This window comes from Kryptolebias marmoratus, linkage group LG5 (genome assembly GCF_001649575.2).
Source record: "Kryptolebias marmoratus isolate JLee-2015 linkage group LG5, ASM164957v2, whole genome shotgun sequence".
Taxonomy (NCBI): domain Eukaryota; kingdom Metazoa; phylum Chordata; class Actinopteri; order Cyprinodontiformes; family Rivulidae; genus Kryptolebias; species Kryptolebias marmoratus.
The window spans coordinates 1826632-1837811 of NC_051434.1; the positions used below are offsets into that span (position 1 = coordinate 1826632).

Below are 11180 nucleotides of genomic sequence, written 5' to 3' on the forward strand. Positions count from 1 at the left end.
TTCTTCGTCCAGAGTCTTTTTTTTTTTTTTTTGGAAATTGTCATTTTTGTGATTTTTTTTTTTTGTTTTTTATGCTGGAGAAGAAACACGACAGAACCACGAGAGAAAAACAGGCCACGGTAAAACTGGTTATTTCCACGGCAACGATAACAAGAGAAAGCAACATCATATCCATTCAGAGTTTAGTTTTTTTTGTTTGGGGGGGGAGGGGGGAATATTCAGAGAGGATTCTGCTTCCTCTCCAGTTCTGTCCTCCGTCGAGTTTTAGTCTTCAAAGCCTCACAACCAGAAGTCTCTTTCCATAATCTCTTTACGCTCACACAGTTTGTTTTTGTTTCAGGTGGGGGGGAAAGAGCCCCCAGCAGGAATCAGCTCCGCCCTGACGGCAGCGGCTGAAGGTGCAAAGATTGGTCTCACTGCGTCTCGACTCTGTCCTCGTTACAATCAGTAGAAACTGTGCAGGCCGATGGCTTCGTCCCACCAGGGTCGTGTGTGTGTGTGTGTGTGTGTGTCCTGCAGCATCCAGGGGCTGTGGAGTATCAGTGGAGGTCGTTGGGGTTGTGTTCGCCGCCCCACCACGGTGCTGAGGAGTGGAAGGGGGGGCGAGGAGCGGGGTGGGGTTAATGGCATTTGAGGGGTTAAGTGTCTGGCTGGCAACTGCATCTGCACCACGAGGGACAAAGTGTCTCTGTGTGTCTCCGTCCTGGGTTCGGCTCCTGGGGACGGACAGCCAAGAGTAACAGTCTGATTTGGTGGATGTGTGCGTGGGATCGTGCTGGAGGTTTGCACCAGAGCTGGCTGTGTCTCGAGTGTGTGTGTGAGGGTGTGTGTGTGTGTGTGTCAGGGTTGGGCGTCAGGCTCAAGTCTCTCCAACGGTCATCGTGGGTCCAACAACTTTCCTGCCACATCAGACGACTGGAACCTGCAGGAAAACCTTATCTGGTGTCGGAGCAGATTCTGTCCTCTGGGACATCAGCTGGACGACTGTCCTGCAGCTGGAGACGTCTGTCCTGCAGCTGGAGACGTCTGTCCTGCAGCTGGAGATGTCTGTCCTGCAGCTGGACACATCTGTCCTAAAGCTGGACACGTCTCGCTGGACACTGGAGAGCGTGCCGCACCTTCTGCAGAGGCAAGCAAACAAAGACCCTGATGACCCTCCAGAGGGAGGGGAGGGACGTTAATCTCGTCTGGAACTCCAGACTCTCCAGTTTTAAACTGGGAAAACTTCCTGGACGGGAAGCGAAACGTCTTCGGACGGTGATGGCGGATATTAACTCAGAGCTTCGGTGTTTCGGTTAAAACTTTTCTCTATAAAAGTTTGAATCCGTGACGCCTCTCCACCGCAGCGCCGGGAATCAGGCAGCTTTACTGACAACAACAACGTAAATAAAACAGATATTTATGTCGTGGTTCGTTTTAAAATGACTCCAAAGGTCATATTTTAAAATTTAAGTTGTTTTAAACAACTAAATTTACGAAGCTTCTTTGTTTTTTTCTTGGTTCTTGAACAAATCTTCATCCTGAAATAACTTTTATTAGATGGATTTTGCATCTGAACGAAGAGCTCGCTCAGCTCTTATAAAAGCGTCAGTGGCGTCTCGCGGCTGATCGGCGGCGGTCCGGACCGACCCGGCGCCGCTGCTGGAAATAAAGGAGGTGGATTTGACCCAATCAGAGCGTTTTTACCGATCAGAACTCTTGAGAGGGGAAGTTAAACTGGCTAAAAGCAGAAAATATTCATTTTTTAAAAATCTATCGCTGATGGTCGATATATTGGTCCAACCGCCCAACCCTGCCGTGTGTGTGTGTGTGTGTGTACCAGAGAGATAGAGAGTGTGTACCACAGAGTTTGTGTCTCAAACTACAAACTACTGCAAGCAGACCTGGGCTCGGGTTTTCTCTAAAAACATTCAGGATTCTTGGAAAATAAACTACAAGAAGCACTTGACTCATCATGACTTGCATGTGATTTGGACGCCCGGAGGTCTGATTGGACACCCGGAGGTCTGATTGGACACCCGGAGGTCTGATTGGACACCCGGAGGTCTGATTGGACACCCGGAGGTCTGATTGGACGCCCGGAGGTCTGATTGGACACCCGGAGGTCTGATTGGACGCCCGGAGGTCTGATTGGACGGTGGAGGAGCGTCTGGTGGAACTGCTTCACACACTCTCCTCTCCTGGTATCCCTCCCGTCTCCTCCGGTTTACGACCCGTCGTGTCTTGGCTCCTCCGGGCTCGGGCCTTTGTCCCCCTGCTGCTCCGTCCCCCCGTCCTCACGCGCTGATTGGCTGGAGGAGAAGCTGTGGGACGGAGAGGGGCTGGCTTCAAACAGCCCCCCCGGCTCCAGGGATCCGGGCGTGGCCGTCTGCATGATCTTCTGACGGACTTCGCGGATCTTCAGCTGGAGACACACCTTGGTGGGGAACGTGTCCGAGTGGCGCGCCTGGAAGGCAGCCGTGGCCTGAGCTGCAGGAAGACGAAGACGAAGAGGACAGAAATCACAGCTAACAGACTTATTTCCTGTTGGGTCTCAGCAACATAAGACTTTCATGCACTGTTGGACAACTTGAGGCGTGTTTTCAAGAAGAATGGGACAAAATGAGACTCGAAACTCTTCGTCACTCGGTGTCCTCCTCATCTGAACATCTTTAAAGGTTGGACGAAAGATGAAGGCTTCACTGAAACTACGACCTCGGTTATTTTATTTCAGACAGAAGCTGTAAAACTGAGTGGTCCAGTCAGAAACCTCTGGAAGAACTGCAGAGAGACATGTGGTCTCTGTCCCACTGTGAGGACACTCCGTCCTCTCCGTGCTCAGCCTACCTGATGGAAAGAAGCCGTGTTCCTGAAACAGCTGCATGACCAGCGCCCGCCGCTGATCCAGCGTCCTGCGCAGAGACGAGTACGGGACCCTGTCCAGGTCCCCCAGAGGAGCCTCGCTCTCCAGACCTGTTTGGACAGGAGACGTCAGCGGAGGACCGGGGACGCCCGTCAGAGAGCGGCACCCGGCGAGGAGCTCCCGCTCACCTGTTCTGTCGAAGGTGAAGATGTCCCCCTCGCACTTGGCGGCGCTCTTCGGGGTGTTGGGCTCCGAGCTGCAGCTGGACAGGCGGCGAGTCTTCCTCCGCGGCGAGCTCGGGTCCTCCACCGCCGCGTCCAGGTCTGGACCGGGTCCCCGAGGCAGAGAGACGCCATCAGTTTCGAGTCGGACAACATCTTAAAAGTACATCTGCTGCGTCACCGGTTGCCATGGTGATTATCTCTCAACTTTCTATCAGCTGAAACTAAACGTAGCGACAGGCTAGCTAACAGCTAAAAGCAGCAGAAAGCTAACAGTAGCAAGACTACAGCAAGTAGTGAGATTAAGCTTTCTCCGTAAAGAAAGTTAAATATTTTTAATTCTCCCGAACGAGCCGAAGGTTCGGCTGTCAGAGCGAACAGGAAGTCAGCGCCTCACCCGTGGAGTTGCGCCTCTTCTTGCGGTAGCTTCCCAGGATGACTCGGGGTGAGGTGGCCAGGCTCTGCAGCGTCGGCGAGGGGAGGACGTCCTCCGGGTTGAACTCTGGAAGCTCGGCAAAACGCTCCTCGAAGTACGTCTCCGACAGGACCCTGCGGAGACAAACGTCAGTCCACCGTGCAGCAGGTTTCTAAACGAGGCGACACCTCGCCGCCTCCATCTTTTATCCTTTCTGAAAGATTTTTACTTTATTTACACACATAAACACATTAAAACCACTTTTTAAAATCTCCTTCAGTGTATTTGCTCAGTTTTTGTCTCCTTTTAGCTACAGTTCTCCTAAGTTTAGCTTTTAGCTTCATTAAAGCTAATTTTAGATCTTTAGCTGCAGTGAACTTCATGCATCTGTTCTGCTTTAGGCTAAAGTTGAGCTAATTTTAGCTTTTAGCTTCACTTCTGCAAGTTTTAAACTAAAACAAATCAGTTTTATTTTTTCCAACGCGTTTCCTTCGGCGTTTTTCTGGGTTTTATTTTCAACAGATCCACAGATTCGATCATAAAGTCTAAACTTTTAAACAGAGAACAGAAATTATGACTAAATGTTTCAGTTCCTGGTTTGCTGCTCGGTTTTTCCTCCATCAGAAGTCGGTTTCGTGGCTGCGCGATGAAAACGGCGTCATTTTGTTCTCGCCGCTTCTCGCCACGAGGCCCGATCGGTTCCTCGCAGCTCCAAGTGTCGTGTGATTGGTCAGGAGTTGTTGTGGGCGTGGTTACGAGCTTTACGACTGATTCAGCTAAACGTAGAAACATCTGAGTTTAAAACGACCGCGGAGACGCCGGTGGCTCTTCAGGGTCGCGGACGGCAAACAGGAAGTGCGCCTCGGCCGGGCGGCGTCGGGACACGTTACAGGACACTGATGGAAGGTGTGAGGGTAAAACGGACGCCTCGCGACCACGAACCAGCTTCCTGGCGTCTGACGGCGGCGGCGCCTGCAGCAGAGACAGTTTCTCACCTGTCGTGGGAGTCGGGCGTCTTTTTGAGCGGAGGGGGTCGAAACTTTTTCTTCTTGGAGGTAGAGGGGGCGTCTCTCTCTGCTGGTGGAGGGGGCGGGTCCAAACCTGAGGGTGGAGGAGGTGGGGAGGGAGGTCCAGCCTGGCGAGGAGATGTTCAGACATGTCAACGGGTCGAACAACAACAACAACAACAACAACAACAACAATAATGATGGTGCATTGTGGGAGCGTCTTCACCTCTCTGCTGCTCGGCTCGTCTCTCTCCGTCTCTTTGGCTCGTTTCTTCTCGCCGTCGGGCTCTTCATCCGTCTCACTCTGCTTCTCTCTCCCGCTTTCATCCCTCATGTCTTCCTCTTTGATGTTCAGACCGACGTCTTCCTCTTTCTTCACTGGAACACAGAGAGGAAGAGGAGGAGGAGGAGGAGATGCTTCTGATTTCTGAGCAGGACGACAGACGAGCTTCGTTCCTCAGAAGGAGCTCCGCTGTTCAACAACAACCTCCCAGCTTCAGAGTTAAATCCTGCAGCTCCTCATCCTCCCCTCTCCTCCCCTCCTCTCCTCTCCTCCTCTCCTCTCCTCCTCTCCTCTCTTCCTCCACCCCCTCCTCCTCTCCTCTCCTCCCCCCCTCATCCTCCTCCTCCTCTCCTCCCTTCCTCCTCTCCACTCCTCCTCCTCCTCTCCTCCTCCTCCTCTCCCTCTTCTCCTCCCCCTCTTCTCCTCCTCTCCTCTCTCCTCCTCCTCCTCCTCCTCCTCTTCCCCTCCTCCTCTCCTCCTTTTTCTCATGGAGGCGGAGTTTAGAAACCGTTTACCTGCTGTTCCCGCGCTCCCACAGCCGCCCAAGGAGGAGCTCGTGTCGCAGGTCGACCCGTCGGTTTCAGCGTCCGGCTGGTTCTCCTGTTTCACCTCCACCTCCACCACGGGTCCAGGCTGGGAGGTCGCCGGCGGGGAGGGTGGGTGGATCGGGTCCTGAGCTGGAGCGGCGGGCGCTGGCGGCGCGGCCGTCACCGACACCCCGGCGGCCAGAGCCACGGTTTGGGTGGGGTAGATGGCGGTTAGAACCTGAGGGGGAAACAGATGTTCGGCGTTTCGTTCGGGGGATCGCGAGCGAGAAAGACTGCGGGTTCCCGCCCTCCCTCACCTGACGGCCGGCGGTCGCCGCCGCCTGACCCAGGGGCATCTGTGATTGACAGCTGAGGGGCGGAGCCGGCGCCAGCAGTGGCTGGACCAGCGTCTGCCCGGCCGGGGCGATGGTGGCGAAGCCCAGGGCTGCGAGGTGTGACGGGAGGTACGCGGGGCCTGGGGGCTGTGCGGCCTGTTGGGGCGTCGCCGTGGTAACGCCGGGTTTGGACTGGACGTAGGTGATCCTGGGAGGAGACAGACGTTTGTGAGGTGTGTCGGCGTCTCTGAGGCGAGGCTTAAAAAACCAATGAGGGGGGGAAGTCAGAGACCTGGTGGGCGGGGAGGTCAGCAGGACCGTCTGTGGAGGGGCAGCGCCGGGAGCCATCACCGTCGCCACGGAGACGGGGAAGGGACTCCCAGGATGCACGGCTGCAGCGGCGGCGGGATGAACGTTGGTCTGGACCACCGACATGGAGCCGAGCTGGATGATCTGCTGAGGAGGAAACAACTTATCTGTGTGACGTTTCAGGATCAGACTATCACCTGGAAGAACGTCAATATTTACAAAAACTCTCACCTTGTTTCCCGCTGCAGGCCCGTTCTGCACAGGAAGAGGCGGAGCCACCAGGGAAATGGAAGGCTGAGGAGGCGTGGACCCCGTTCTGACTGTTGCTATGGGAACCAGCATCTTGCTCTGCAGGACCGGCGACTGGGTTTGGACTGATGAGACAGAGGGAGAGAGACGGAGGACTGAGTGGCTCGGAGGGAGACGGCGAGGACACTTCAGGTACCGACGTGGTTCTGGTTCTCTCTCGAGTGGGCGGCGGGTGCTCCTCTTTCCAGCCAACAGCTCGTGGAAAATTATAAACCTTTCTGGAACCTCGGCTCTGAGAAAGCTGGGAGTTTGTGCAAGAATTTAAAAACCTGATATTTTATTGAAAGTAGAACAAAGTAAACATGTGGAACGTTAAACTGGATTAATCTCAGAAACGAGGAGGTCAGTTTGGATCGTTCCAGGAGCTTTTTATAACTGCTGAGCAGGTCAGGGGGAGGTTCTGGTTCTGGTTCTGTCTGTAAACACAGTTCACCCTGAAGCCAGATGTGAACAGATGTGTCAGCCGGCCTCTCTGATGGTATGGGGGTGCATTAGTTTTAGAACAATAAAAACTTCCCAGCTTTTTCAGAACCGCAGTTCTATAAATGTTGACTTCTTTCACTTCCTGTCTCACCTCTGGTCCCCGCCCCCGGCTGCAGGGGGAGGGCGTGCTGCGGGGAGGACGGGTGGACCTTGGGTGGAGGCGTGAGGGAGGCGGTGGCAGCAGGGGGGTGGAGCCCGGGTGGGTGAGTTTGGGGGTGAGGGCTGATGAGCTGCAGGGTTTGGGCAGCAGGGAACGACCCCCCCAGAACTAGGCTAGTGACCAGGCCGCCGCCCCCCACGGGGGTTACACTGACCGGACCGGGGGGGGAGGACGACGACAGGTACCCACCCCCTGCGGCTCCGCCTCCTCCGATCACGAGCGTGGCCTTCTCCTGGGGGAGCGAGCTGAGGGTGATGGCGCCCTCCACGGGCTTGCTGGCGATGGGGCGCACCACGTTGGTCACCACAGTGCGGACCCCCCCGAGGACGCTCTGCCCACCTCCTCCACCTCCCGCTGCATCCTCCCTTCTGGTTCCTCCATCGCTCTCCTCCTCCTCCTCCTCCTCGTCATCGTCTTCCCTCTTCCTCGCCTCGGCGCCGTCCTCAGCACCTCCTCCCTCTCCGTCCCCTCTGACTGAGGGGGAGTCGGAGCGAGGGATAGGGGGGGAGGAGGGAGGCTCGGGCTGCAGGGAAGACAATAAAATTAAACCCAAAGAGCCGAATGACTTGACTGAAATTCCCCGAAGAAGCTGAAACTGAGCTGTGAACATCAGCTAAAAGCTAAAAGTAGCATAAAAAGACAGAATTTAGTGTAAGTAACCCTCCTCCTGAATTAGCTGAACGTAGATTTACAATCAGTCGGAGGTGATTAACGAGCTCCCACCTGTCCGTCCGGTTCGTCTTCGTCGCTGTCCGTCACTCTCTCTTTACACTTCAGGTCGATGGAGCCTTCGGGACACGAGTCCTCTGAGGGGGAGACACGAGACGTTTGTGTTTTAGAGACACGTTAACAGGCGATGAAAACAACCGCAGCCAGGGGAGGAGCTAAAAGCCTGAACCAAAACTCAGCCGAACGGAAAGGTTGTTGTGGCCCACTCTTCTTTGCAGCGTTGCTTCAGCTCTCTGAGGTTCTGGTTCTGGTTCTGGACCGTTCTGCTGTGTTTGGGATCATTGTCCTGTTTGTCACATCTGACTCCAGAATCAGCCCAAACCATCAGCCCTCCACCACCGTGCTGACAGCTGCAGTGCATTCTGGGTAAACATCTGTCCTCTGGTCTGGTTCTGCTCCAGAAGTCGAGCTTTGACCTTTGACTTTTAACCTGCTGACTGAGGACTGTAGAGTCTCTGAGCACTGCACGGTCTGACCTTCAGGGTGAATCTGCCAGGATGTTTTCTTTCTCTCTGTAGAACGATGGGCTCTAAATGACCTTTGACCCTTCCCAGGTTGATGGGCAGCTGCTTCTCTGAGGTCATTGCTGATGTCGTTCCGCCCTGGCGTTGTGCTAACACCCACCTGGAACCTCAGCAGGTTCTGATCCTGATCGTCTTAATTTCTGATGTTGAATAAACAACAACAGGCTGAAACGGTTTGTGTGTTTTTGTTCATCTGATGTTTTTATTTCCTCATTTTTTATGTAACCAACATAAACCTCTGAACCATGACTGGACGTGTGACTGCTGGTCGGCGCTGTTTGGATCGCCTGCCTTAAAACTGTTAGTATCACTATCAGCGTCTATTTTAGCTGCTGTGTTGTAACCGTGTGTTACAACACGACAGCTCCTCTGACTCAGAGGGCTGAGGTTTCCGTCTGTCACGAGAACTGAAACCAAACGGCTCACCCATGACGTCATCGTCTCCCTCTTCCTCGCAGATGACCATCCGCTCCTCGTCGCTGGTCGCGTCCTCGCTGGCTCCGCCCTGGCACAGCGTCTGAGGCGGCGGCCGGCTCCGAAACAGGGCGGTCCCGTCGTCCTGAGGGAGCGGAGAGAAGAAGAAGAAGTTGTAGATCTGATGTTTTCAGCTCAAAGCAGCCCGTTTGTTTCGGATCTTAAAAAACTGAAAAAGACTTTTTGTGTTTCTGTAAAAAGCGTCACGTCTCGTCTGGACGCTCCTGAAACAGAAAGCGCCACCCGCCGTCTGAAGTGGGGTCAGAACCGTCAAAGAACCGAGCGGCTCCATCTGATCTCCAGAACCTGGTCCGAGCTCCTACCTTCTCCAGGTCTCCCTCGCGCTCCCTCTGCTCCAGGGTGTGCACGGCGCTCTGGGAGAAGGCTCGGGGACGCGGGTGCTGGGCCCCCAGGGGCCCCCCTCGGCGCTCCGACCCCCCCGGCCAGCCCGAGCATCCTCCCTTCCCCTCCGCCACCGGAGACTCTGAAAGGGCGTCTGGAGACGAGAAGAAAGCCGATCGATAAAACCTCGGATCAATACGACCTCCTGCTCTTATAAAGCAGAAAAAGGTCAGATCTGCTTCCCTGTTACAGAAAAAACGCCTGAACATCAACAGAAGCAAAACAGAAGCTTTTAAATATTAGTTTAGATGATTTTTAGCCTTGAAGGACAAAACTGAGCTGAAAGAAAGTTTTAGAAGCTGACACTGATCACAAATAAAAGTCTGCAGATTAATGATGTTGATAAAGCATGAGAGGCGGAGGAGCAACGATCTTCTAAAATGACTTTTTTTTTTAAGTAAAATGTATTTAAATCTAAACTAAAAATCCACAATCGTAGATTTAAAAAGTTTCATATTAAACAAAAGAATTCCTTCAACATTTTGTCAAAAATTTCAGCTTTTTTCAAACCTCAGAGTGAAACGGCACAGAGATCCGACGATTAAAAATAGAAATTTTCAGAAATATCGACACGTTTGCAGGATCTCTGCATCTTTGGACGCCATAAAAGCAAATAAATATTTTCTAGTTGAGTTCGTCTGTTCGGAGATTTGTTTGAAAGTTTCAGGGTTCGATCTGAAGACGAGCTCGTAGCTCACGGAGGCAGACGGGGTTTTCAGGTATTTCTGCCGTTTTACGCCTCATCGTTTCCATGGAAACCAGCAGCAAACGGCTCGACCTGAAGTCATCTTTCAGCTGCGACCTTCGGCTCCTCGGTGTGACACTTTTTAAACCGTTTTATCAGAGGTGTCGCGTCCTGCAGTTCCCCTCCTGAACAGCAGGTGTCACTAAAGGGGTGGCAGCAGGAAGTTCACTCTCGTACAAACCTGAGGCTATTTTTAGTCCAGGAGAAATCAGGAGACATGAAGGCTTCTGAGACTCACCTATGCTCTCCGACATGCTCCTCTCCCGCAGCTCCTTCGGCGTCCCCCGGCACTCCGACAGGGACTTCCTGCGGTCCTTGTTGCACCACTTCCAGTCAGGGTGGGCCTTGAAGTGGGCCTCCTTCACCTGACGGAGGAAGAGGAGGAGCGTTAGCAGGTCCCGGAGGAGCCCGAGCCCGGAGAAGGGTCCTTACTGACCTGGAAGGCCAGGTCGTGGTACTGCTGCTTCTCGTTCTGGCCCAGCGCGTACCACCACTCCCCCAGGATCTTGCTGACGGTGCGGTTGTCCTGGTTGGGGTGGCGCTGGTGCACCAGAGCCCGGTGGCGTTTGCTGAAGATCATGAAGGCGTTCATGGGTCGGCGGATGTGGTCCTTCTCCCTCTGGGTGCATTTCAGAAACGAGAAGAAGGTTTAACAGCTGATTTACTGAACGCATCTCCTTCCTGAGCGTCAGCTGACCTTCCTGTCTCCGTCCTTCGGCAGGGCGCTGAGGGACTGGGTGCGTCTCTTCATGGGTCCGGAGGACGGGGACGGCTCGTTGGCCACGCCAGGAGAGAACCTGGATCAGCACAAAAATAATAAAATAAAAACAGCAGCTAAAAGCTAACAGTTGGACATTTTTTGGCTAAAAAGGTAAAGCTAGCCAAACAGCTCTTCAAAGCTAAAGCCATAAATCAGCAAAACCAGAGCAAAATGCTAAAACTAGCAAATTTCTGGCTAAAGATAATAAAACAGCAGCTAAAAGTTAAATTTAGCAAAATGATTAAATTAGCAAAACTACAGCTGAAAGTCAGGGACAGTCAAAACAGTTATTTTAAATAAAAAAAAAAAACACTTACGGGTCGTCTGTGTCGCTCTCCGTCTCGCTGTCTGCCCCGCCCCCAGCCCCGCCCCTGTCAGCGGGAGGATTGTCATTGGTCGAGGACGGGCAGGACGGCGAGCTCCTGTCCGGGTCCAGAGGGTTTGCCCGCCCGTCGCTCACCAGCGCGACGCCGCAGCGAGGCTCTGAAAAACAAAAACGGGTTCAGGTCACAAAACCTACAAACTCTGAACCGATTTTAGCTTTTAGCTGCTGCCTTTAGCTCCTGTCCTGCTGCTTTTAGCTGCTGTCTTTAGCTCCTGTCCTGCTGCTTTTAGCTGCTGTCTTTAGCTCCTGTCCTGCTGCTTTTAGCTGCTG

General features: G+C 53.6%; 1 protein-coding gene across 4 annotated transcripts in view; it reads right to left on the reverse strand.

Moving 5' to 3' along the window:
* Window positions 1–11180, reverse strand: part of cica (capicua transcriptional repressor a) — a 35303-nt gene continuing 24123 nt past the window's right edge. For 2 of the 4 annotated variants that reach the window (XM_017439535.3, XM_017439534.3), the window contains exons 5-22: window positions 10843–11008; window positions 10463–10562; window positions 10202–10384; window positions 10004–10130; window positions 8942–9114; window positions 8571–8703; window positions 7615–7697; window positions 6823–7414; window positions 6171–6313; window positions 5923–6086; window positions 5613–5838; window positions 5284–5533; window positions 4712–4863; window positions 4474–4613; window positions 3461–3612; window positions 3031–3165; window positions 2827–2952; window positions 1–2469 (exon numbers count right to left, since the gene is read on the reverse strand). In XM_017439535.3, coding sequence (XP_017295024.1) covers window positions 2207–2469; window positions 2827–2952; window positions 3031–3165; window positions 3461–3612; window positions 4474–4613; window positions 4712–4863; window positions 5284–5533; window positions 5613–5838; window positions 5923–6086; window positions 6171–6313; window positions 6823–7414; window positions 7615–7697; window positions 8571–8703; window positions 8942–9114; window positions 10004–10130; window positions 10202–10384; window positions 10463–10562; window positions 10843–11008 — 3308 coding nt within the window. In that variant the 3' untranslated portion in view covers window positions 1–2206. The remainder of the gene's footprint in view (window positions 2470–2826; window positions 2953–3030; window positions 3166–3460; window positions 3613–4473; window positions 4614–4711; window positions 4864–5283; window positions 5534–5612; window positions 5839–5922; window positions 6087–6170; window positions 6314–6822; window positions 7415–7614; window positions 7698–8570; window positions 8704–8941; window positions 9115–10003; window positions 10131–10201; window positions 10385–10462; window positions 10563–10842; window positions 11009–11180) is intronic. The other 2 variants (XM_017439537.3, XM_017439536.3) reach the window with 2 other exon arrangements.